Here is an 8,850-nt window from a genome sequence, read left to right on the forward strand (position 1 = left end):
CTGGAATATATTCATTCATTAGGATGTATTCACAGAGACCTCAAACCTGATAATGTGTTAATTGATAAAAATGGTCATTTATTATTAACTGATTTTGGGTTATCAGTTGTTGGACTATGTAATGAGCAACATGGAATTAAAGAATCTAGACTATTATGTACACCTGATTATGTAGCTCCAGAATCGTTAAGGGATTATTACTATTGTCAAGCAAGTGATTATTTTAGTTTAGGGTGTATGGTTTATGAAATGCTTATAGGAATACCACCATTTCATTCTGAGTCACCAAATCAAATCTTTGAATTAATTAAAGAAGGAATATATGATTGGCCCGAAGACATCAATATTAGTGAAGAATGTAAAGACTTTGTTAATGGATTACTTACTGTTGATTATAATCAACGTCTGGGAGCTAAAAGTATAGATGAAATAAAAAACCACAAATGGATGAAACCAATTTCATTTGATAGTTTGTTGAGTGAAAGTAGAGAAGATATATTCGTCCCTGAATTAGAAAATGAATTAGATACTGGTTATTTTGATATCGACGTTGATAGAAATAATACCTTAGTTAAGGATGAAGATTGGACTGGAGATAACACATTCTATTCATTTGATTGTGTTAATACTAATCAAGTCATTGACCAAAATATTGAAATTGTTGAAAGAAGAAGTAGTGCAGTTAACCTTTGCGATGATGAAGATGAAGGTTCACAAGAAACAACAAGCGAACAAGACGATAACAATAATGATATGACTCGTTCAATGAGCATGTTTAACTTCCATCATAAATAACTTATAAGATTTGATTGTTTTATATAACAAAATATTAATAATTATTTTAATATTTATATTTTTCATTTTATTGTTAATTAAAAAAAACTAGTAAATTTATCATTAATTATAGGAAAAATTAAAAAATAAACAGAAAAAAAGGGAAAAATAAACAATGTCTGTTGTTGAAAGAGAAAGATGGTCATTAGAAGTTGACAAAGCTGTTGAACTTGTTAAGGCCAACTCTCATGAAGGAATTGTACCAAGCCAATACAGTAAAAAGTTAAGTGATTCTGTATTGCATTTAGTATTATCAACAATTGACTTAGTAAAGGTTTTAGGAAAAGATGGAAGTGAAGATATAATCACAAAAACTTTAGACACATTTAGATCATTGTTATCAGTAGTTAATTTAAATGCAAATAACTCAACATATTCTGTCATTGCTTCAGCATTTCACTTATTCAATTATCTTCATATTTTTAGTCAAATGGATGACTTTCTTTCTTCAGCGCAACACCTTATTAAAGAAGATACAACTCGTAGTATGTATTGTATGTACCATTACTATGCTGGAATGACAATGCTCATCAAAAACAAACCAAGTGATGCCCTTACTCATTTAACTGAAGCAATCAATTATACTCCAGTCGATTCACCTAATTACAGAAAAACATTAATTCCATTAATTGTCTTACATTTAAGAAAAGGAGAATATCCTCCTCAACAACTTCTTTCTACTCACAATTTAGAAGAAGAATATACTAATTTAATTCTTTCAGTTGAAAGGGGTGATATAGTGTTATATGAAAATGAAATAAGAAAACACGAAGCGTTCTTTATTCATCATGGATTATTTTTATTAGTGGAATCTTTAAAACTTATTGTTTATCGAAATCTCTTTGATTTAGTGCAAAAATCTTTAGGTACTAATAAAATTCTTTATTCTGCTTTTCAAAAAGCTCTTAATGTATTTGGTAAAACTTGTTCTGAAACTGAGTTAGAATTTATTGTAGCTAATATGGTTTATAAAGGGCTAATGAAATGTCAAATCTATCATCAGTATAAAGCATTTGTTCTTCCTCCATCAAATGCTTTCAGTTATTTTGAAGATAAGTGATTGGTTTTTTGTTTATTTTGATTTTCTTTTTTTCATGAAAAATATTTCTAAAAATGGAATTATAAAATCCTCCTATCATTAATCTCTAAATTAATTCATTAAAACTCTTAATTAGAATTACTCTTTAATTTTTATTCCATTTATTGTAATGATTTCTACTTATTATTAACCTTTTATTTATTATTTATTACCATTATCATATATATATTTAAGGTATTGTAAAAAACCAATAAAAAAGATATCAAAATAAATGAAAGAAAAAGAAAAGTCGTAACACGTAAGAGCCTAAAAAGGAGTGACTATAACAAGAAGTATTAATTCTAAAATAGTCGGTAGTGATGAACTAACACTGTAAAGATTATTATAAACTATTGGTTTTATTGATTATATATTAGTATAAAAATAAAGAAGAACCAAGTACTAAAACATAATATTAAAGTTGACAAATATATAAACATTTATTGACCACCTATTTAAAAGAAATTTATTAATTGATTTTATTTTATATTCTTTTTTAGTTTTCAAATAAATAAAAATGAATAAAAATCATTTCCTTTCAATTATAATGATTTGTTGTGATGTGAACATTCTGGATGTTGTTTTCAACGAAGTGTATTTAATATTCCTTTATCTTCAAATGAAGATTAATAACACCTGCGTTTTATTATTTTCTTTATAAACATGTCTCTATATCTAAATAAAAAACTAATCACTTGTTAATTACATAAATAAAATGCATATTGTGGTTGTTTAATATCAAATTTCATCATTCCTTCTATTCTTCCTTTTGATTCTAATGAAAATAAAAATGATTTTGAATCATTTATTAATGAAGAAGAATAAAAATACTTAAAAACATTGAGTTATAATATTCCAATCATATAATATAAAAAAATATAGTGTAACTTAAATAGAAATCATTTTACCAAACAATTTTAAAGATAACAAGAAGAAAGCATTAGTAATTAAAATTAACCATATTTTTCAATAAAATGAATCAATTATATCTTTTTTTTGAATTAAATAATATTTTCATAATACTTTTTAAAATGAAGTGGTTATTTGGAATGACATCTTTTCATCATATTCTTTATATAATAATGGGTATGCAAAGTTAAATTCAATATTATTTAAAGAAACTCCAACTCCACAACTAGAATTAATACAATCAATACATTTTTTTCCTTGTACTTTTGCAAATGATAATAATCCAAAATTTAAATATCCAAAAATACTAGTATTCATTCCAATTGGAAGTCTATAATGAACCATTTCTTGAAATGTTGCAATAAAATCTCCTCCTAAGTGTTTTCTTTTTTTGTCGCCATGACATCCTCTATTTCTAAACCCTCTTAATTCATTTCCTCCTAAGTAATAATACTCTGACATTCTAACCCACTTTGGACTTATCTATTCTTTAGTTTTTTCTTCTAGTCTTACTTTTGTCTAAATTAAATATATAATTATATTATTAACAAACAATCATTCCAACATGAATTTGGCTTGTCAACCAACACTTTTTCCATTCATCTGTAACAAACTTCATTATTATGTTTGGTTTTATAAATATATTGTCATTATATACTCCAATAATGTTTTTAATTAAATACTCTAAGTTAATCCCTTTATTCTTCTTCTTTCCTTTTAAACTTGTTTCAATACTATATTCCATCTTATTACTTCCATCAATTATTTCATGTGGAATTCCTTCTAAGCTATCATCTGCCTGTGCTGTAGTTTTATTACACCTCTCTCTAAATACAGCACTCAAGTATTTTCTCTGGTATTTAATCTCTGTACATGTATTGTGTTCTTCGTGAACAAAGGGAAACGTTTCTTCATAATCTTCATGATACATGTTCATAGAAAATAAATGCATCTCTTTATTAAAATAATAGGGAATTTCTATATTAAATGATGGTTTAGGTATTGTCATTTTCCCTCCTTTTATTCTTGTTGTCATTGCAATTTCTCCATGTATTCCACTTTCTAAATAATTATTAATTTCACCTATTCCTGATATTTCAATATTATTTGCTTGATCTATAGAAGTTCCTATTTTCATAGTTATTGGTTTACTTATTTCATATTCCATACTTTTTAATGCAATTGACTTCTTTTTCATTTGGATTATTTTTAATTCTTCCAATCTTTTAATAACCTCTCCTTCCTCACAACTTTTAAATAATTCGTAGAAGTGTCTTCGTGTTGTACTTGGTATTCCTTTCATTTTTCTCTCATTTATTTGTTCTTCTTGTTTACATTAATTTGTTATACATATCATTTAATTAAAAATATTTGAATACGTGGCACCACATAAATCATTATTGATGATTTTTTATGAAAAAAAAAAAAAGAAAAACCCTAAAAAAAAAAGATTGAACTTTAACTTACGAGAAAAGAATTATGTCAGCGAAAGATCTCATCCTTTCTAGTCTTGAGAAAGAACCACAAATTGAATCTGCTTATGGGTTTGCTGAAAAAAATAAACTTGCATATGACAATAGTTTTATTGGAGCAATTAGATCACTTGATGCTGCTGGTATTATTATTTCAGAAATGAAGAAAGTAACTAAACAAACTGTTTCAGCAAATGCTGAAGATGTTTTAAAGAATGGATCAGAAGAATTTAGGTTATTTAATTTAATTAAAAAAGAAGGAACACCTAAAGCTGAAGTTGAACAATTACCATTTTACAGAACTGGATTTGCTGAAGCAATGAAATTAAAATTAATAAAGATTAATGGACCCAATTTAGTTAGGATTGTTGATACTTTTGAAGATTCAATTCAAAAATCACTTAAAGAAGTTCTTGGTGGAAGAGCTGCTACAAAGAATGAAGAAGTTATTTTTAAGAGAAGAAAGTTTTTAAGACAAGAGACTATTACTGACTATATATTAAAACAAGGCCCTTCTTTTAATAAGAGGTCTAAACCAGTTGCTAATTTAACAGCAGAAATGTTATTAAATGGAAGTTGGAAAGATGCAAATTGGAAGGAATATAATTTTAATGCACTTGGAGTATATCCAAAAGGAGGTTCAAGACATCAATTATCAAAAGTTAGAATGAATTTCAAAAATATATTCTTAGAAATGGGTTTTGAAGAAATGAAAACTGATATGTATGTTGAAAGTTCATTTTGGAATTTTGATTCTTTATATCAACCACAACAACACCCAGCACGTGATGCCCAAGACACATTCTTTTTGAATGAACCAGCAACAACATCATCAGCTGATATGAATCCTGATTATGTTGCAAGAGTTAAGAAAGTTCATACAACTGGTGATTTTGGATCAATTGGATGGAGGTCTGATTGGAAAGTTGAAGAAGCTCAAAAAACTATTTTAAGAACTCACACAACAGCTGTCAGTAGTAGAACACTTGCTAAATTAGCTGCTGATGCTATTGCCAAAGGTGAACCATTTAAACCAATAAAATGCTTTTCTATTGATAGAGTTTTCAGAAATGAAACTGTTGATCAAACTCATTTAGCTGAATTCCATCAAATTGAAGGATTTATTGCTGATAGAAATATTGGATTACCTCAATTAATTGCTGTTATTAAAGAATTCTTCACTAAGATGGGATTGCCTGATGTTAGATTTAAACCAGCATACAACCCATACACTGAACCATCAATGGAAATATTTGCCTATCATCCTGGATTAGGAAAATTCGTTGAAGTTGGTAATTCTGGTGTATTTAGACCAGAAATGTTAAGAACAATGGGAGTACCAGAAGACATTACTGTCATCGCTTGGGGATTCGGTTTAGAAAGACCAACTATGATTTCTTATGGTATTAAATCTATCAGATCAATTTTCGGTCCAAAAACTGATTTGGACTTCATCAAGAATAGTGAAATTTGCACTTATGGTATCTAATCGTTAACGAACATTTCGTTAATTTAATTTTTTTAATATCTTTCTTAAATGTAATTTATGTTTTATTATTGTGTAATTTAAAATAAATAATACATTTGTTTCATTAATTATAAGAATAAATCACAATAAATTTTCAACAGGAGAAAAACACACTCTGATTAATTAAAAATTAAAGTTAATTCTACAAATACAAGAAGTGATGAAGAGAATAAAGAAATAAAAGAAGAAAAAGAAGAAATAACAAAGAAAAGAAGTGATAATGAAAAAGAACAAAATGATGAAATGAAATCATAATTAATTTTTTATTCTTCTTTTTGTGGCTTTTCTTCTTCATTATTTGATGGAGATGGTGTTGTTGATATTTCTTGTGTTAATTTGATAGTTATCTTTTCTTTGTGTGTTCTTTGAATTTTTCTTCTATTCCACCATGGAATGATATACTTTTCAATTATTATCACAACACTTACAATTCCTCCTCCAATCCCAATCATCCACATTATATATTTTAATCCAGAATAAACTACAACTTGTGTGTTCATCATCTCTTGAATCTCTTCTTCTTTCAATCCTTTTCCCATTAAAAACTTTAACTTTGTATCATATGACAACTTACGTACTTCTCTATTTTGTAAAAACTTCTTCACCCTCTCTTTCATTTCTTCTTTCTCTTCCATTTCTTTTTGTTATGGTACTATTAATAAAAAAGAAAAAACCCAAAACTAAATTTATAACAAATCTTCAGAAGAATCTTGCCTAGATGATACTCCAAGTTCAATTCCAAAATCTGTGTTTTGACTAAGACTTGAATGAGATGAGTTATCTACCAATTGAAGGAGTTGTAGTGAATTTTTAGCAGAACTTTCTCTAAGAGATTCATTAAGACTATCTACACTATCACATCTGGATAATGGCTGTTGGGTTAATTTAATAGATTGGTGATTAGGAAGATGATGTTTTTGAGAATACTTCTTCTTTCTATCTTGTTTTCTGAAGAGAATTACTTCCCACTTCTTAAACAAACGTTTCTTTTCAGTTTCTAAGTTTATTCTTAAATCATAACTAAGAGAAAAAGTACTGATTTGAGAAGAGGTAGTTGGAGAAAGTGATAATGGTTTTAAGAACATATTAAAAGGAATTGTTATAAGATCTTCTGGTGACCCATCCATAACTTCAAGAGTAAATAGTTTTGTCTCAATCACTTCTTGTTCAAAACGTTCTTTACGAATAAGAACAAGATTTACTTGTTCAATGGGATTTTCAAGATTGACCTCTTCAAATAAAATCTTTCCTTTTATAATTCCTTTTGTATCAAACACGTTTGAATTGATTTCGACTTTAAGTTTAAGGTTTGGTTGAATTAGTTCATCAACTATAGGATTACCTTTTATACTAGAAGAATACGTTTTAATAAAAAGATCGATAACCCCAATAGGAGGTACTTGAATTATTTGAGCTATCTTTGAACTTTTTAGAAATTCAGCCTTTAAACAATAAGATATTTGGACATTATTACTTAGATAACTGTCGAAAGGAGCGTTGAGTGTCAAATTGAATGGAAAATTTGTTTCATTTTCTATTTGACCTGGAGGTGCAAGAAGTGATGTTTGTGTATGAAATTGAATTACTTTACCTCTTTCATCTAACGGATAAGGTTATACGAAATGCTAAGAAATAGAACAAACTGTTTGTACCAATAAAAAGAAGTTGTAAACCAGAATGGGTGAATGGTTTAGAAGGTTTAGAAATATAAACCATTCCAGTTATTTTTTCGTTTTTTGAAAGGGTAATGACAGTTTTTTTTCCAGTTTTATTTCTAAGCGTCGTCTTTGGGTATGACAATTCTTTGTTTAAACGAATAGTAATGTTCATCTGTTAAGAGTAAATTGCAACAAGAGATAAAAGGAATCTTTGTATTTTCATATAACCCAAAAAATAAAAAGAAATTTTTCGAAAAACAAAAATTAAATCACCAAATTTTTTGAATTGAAAAAATTGTCAAAGAAAGTTTGAAGTATAACATATAAAACCCTCACACGTGGGCTAATCAAAAGAAAAAATAAGAAAGGAACAAGAAATAATTAGATAGAGATGCAAGGTAGAATAGACACTATCTTTAAAAATAATGAGCCAGGTATTAAAGCAAGTACTGAAGATAAAAGAAAGAAAGCTGTTGAATCTATCATTACATTTAGTAAAGAACTTAAAAACGAAGAAGATAAGAAATATTTTTTAAATAAAATTTTGGTTGTCTACAAAAAGACGTGTAGTGCAACTTATATGAAAATTGTTATTTCTAAAATTTTAAATGGATTAGAAAATACATTTTGTACAAGAGAGCTTTCACAAGAATTTACTGAAAAATTTACAACAATCTTTTTAGGAGAAACTAATGATGAATTACGAAAATACTTATTTGGATTTGTTGCACATTTAATTCAGTATAATGAAATTATTCCAACTAAAATTCAACAAATGATTCAGTCATTAAACACATTAAAAGAACCATTAAAATCAATTTTTATAGAAGAGCTTCCTAGAATGTTAGGATTACCAGATACTTCTAAATTAGCTCAAGTTAATTTAACAGGGTATTTTGCTTCAGAAATTAATTTTGTAAAATCTCCAAAGAATACACCAAAATCAACTATTATTGCATTTAGATATTTATTAGCATATTATAGACAACCAGAAGTAAAACAATGTGAAGTATTAGAAAGTCAATTATTCTCTTCATTTGCAAAAGCTCTTAAAGTTTATTCTTCACCTGAATTTTTGGCTTTAATTCAAGAAGATGGATATAAACATCAATTGAGTGAATTACTTTTTGATGTTTGTCATTTAAATTGTATTCCAAATATTTGTGAATGTGAAGAAGATATTAAAAAGATTTTACCTTCTTTACTTGACAGAAGAAATATTAAAAACTTTTTTAAGAGTACTTCAACTACAACAATGTCTTCATTATTGATTCATCTTGTTTTTGACAGTATAATGAAAGATAAAAAACCTCATTTGATAATTAGTTATGGTAATATTAGTAACTTGATGAATTCATTTTTTCAGAGAAG

The 8,850-nt window shown here is 27.1% G+C and overlaps 7 protein-coding genes across 7 annotated transcripts in view, besides 9 other annotated features; 4 read left to right on the forward strand and 3 right to left on the reverse strand.

Annotated features, from left to right (window-relative positions):
* The window catches only part of EDI_269380 (serine/threonine protein kinase, putative), a gene marked incomplete at both ends in the record, with an annotated part of 2,920 nt that extends 2,125 nt beyond the window's left edge, over positions 1-795 (forward strand). The window contains one exon of the mRNA XM_001740709.1: positions 23-795. Coding sequence (XP_001740761.1) covers positions 23-795 — 773 coding nt within the window. The remainder of the gene's footprint in view (positions 1-22) is intronic.
* A 17-nt stretch (positions 796-812) lies between these two features.
* Positions 813-925: a sequence feature (AT_rich).
* A 24-nt stretch (positions 926-949) lies between these two features.
* Positions 950-1,894, forward strand: EDI_269490 (PCI domain-containing protein, putative; the record flags this gene model as incomplete). Its single annotated transcript, XM_001740710.1, has 1 exon — positions 950-1,894. The coding sequence occupies one exon, from the start codon at positions 950-952 to the stop codon at positions 1,892-1,894; it is 945 nt and encodes a 314-aa protein (XP_001740762.1).
* A 287-nt stretch (positions 1,895-2,181) lies between these two features.
* Positions 2,182-2,394: a repeat region.
* Positions 2,369-2,721: a repeat region.
* Positions 2,722-2,856: 135 nt separating this feature from the next.
* Positions 2,857-2,945: a sequence feature (AT_rich).
* Positions 2,939-4,124, reverse strand: EDI_269500 (uncharacterized protein; the record flags this gene model as incomplete). Its single annotated transcript, XM_001740711.1, has 2 exons — positions 2,939-3,304; positions 3,375-4,124. 2 exons carry the CDS (start codon positions 4,122-4,124, stop codon positions 2,939-2,941), a joined length of 1,116 nt encoding a protein of 371 aa, XP_001740763.1.
* Positions 3,342-3,369: a sequence feature (AT_rich).
* A 176-nt stretch (positions 4,125-4,300) lies between the features above and the next one.
* EDI_269510 (phenylalanyl-tRNA synthetase alpha chain B, putative) lies at positions 4,301-5,782 on the forward strand (the record flags this gene model as incomplete). The annotated part of the gene is made up of 1 exon (XM_001740712.1): positions 4,301-5,782. One exon carries the CDS (start codon positions 4,301-4,303, stop codon positions 5,780-5,782), a length of 1,482 nt encoding a protein of 493 aa, XP_001740764.1.
* Positions 4,529-4,549: a sequence feature (AT_rich).
* Positions 5,783-5,800: 18 nt separating the features above from the next.
* Positions 5,801-5,903: a sequence feature (AT_rich).
* A 70-nt stretch (positions 5,904-5,973) lies between these two features.
* Positions 5,974-6,064: a microsatellite.
* A 20-nt stretch (positions 6,065-6,084) lies between these two features.
* EDI_269520 (uncharacterized protein) lies at positions 6,085-6,438 on the reverse strand (the record flags this gene model as incomplete). The annotated part of the gene is made up of 1 exon (XM_001740713.1): positions 6,085-6,438. One exon carries the CDS (start codon positions 6,436-6,438, stop codon positions 6,085-6,087), a length of 354 nt encoding a protein of 117 aa, XP_001740765.1.
* A 69-nt stretch (positions 6,439-6,507) lies between these two features.
* On the reverse strand, positions 6,508-7,651 carry EDI_269530 (vacuolar protein sorting-associated protein, putative; the record flags this gene model as incomplete). The annotated part of the gene is made up of 2 exons (XM_001740714.1): positions 6,508-7,421; positions 7,465-7,651. The coding sequence occupies 2 exons, from the start codon at positions 7,649-7,651 to the stop codon at positions 6,508-6,510; spliced, it is 1,101 nt and encodes a 366-aa protein (XP_001740766.1).
* A 219-nt stretch (positions 7,652-7,870) lies between these two features.
* EDI_269540 (uncharacterized protein) overlaps positions 7,871-8,850 on the forward strand; it is a gene marked incomplete at both ends in the record, with an annotated part of 5,871 nt that continues 4,891 nt past the window's right edge. The window contains one exon of the mRNA XM_001740715.1: positions 7,871-8,768. Coding sequence (XP_001740767.1) covers positions 7,871-8,768 — 898 coding nt within the window. The remainder of the gene's footprint in view (positions 8,769-8,850) is intronic.
* Positions 8,003-8,025: a sequence feature (AT_rich).

The sequence above is a fragment of the Entamoeba dispar genome, genomic scaffold, assembly GCF_000209125.1.
Source record: "Entamoeba dispar SAW760 scf_1105229463163 genomic scaffold, whole genome shotgun sequence".
Taxonomy (NCBI): domain Eukaryota; phylum Evosea; order Mastigamoebida; family Endamoebidae; genus Entamoeba; species Entamoeba dispar.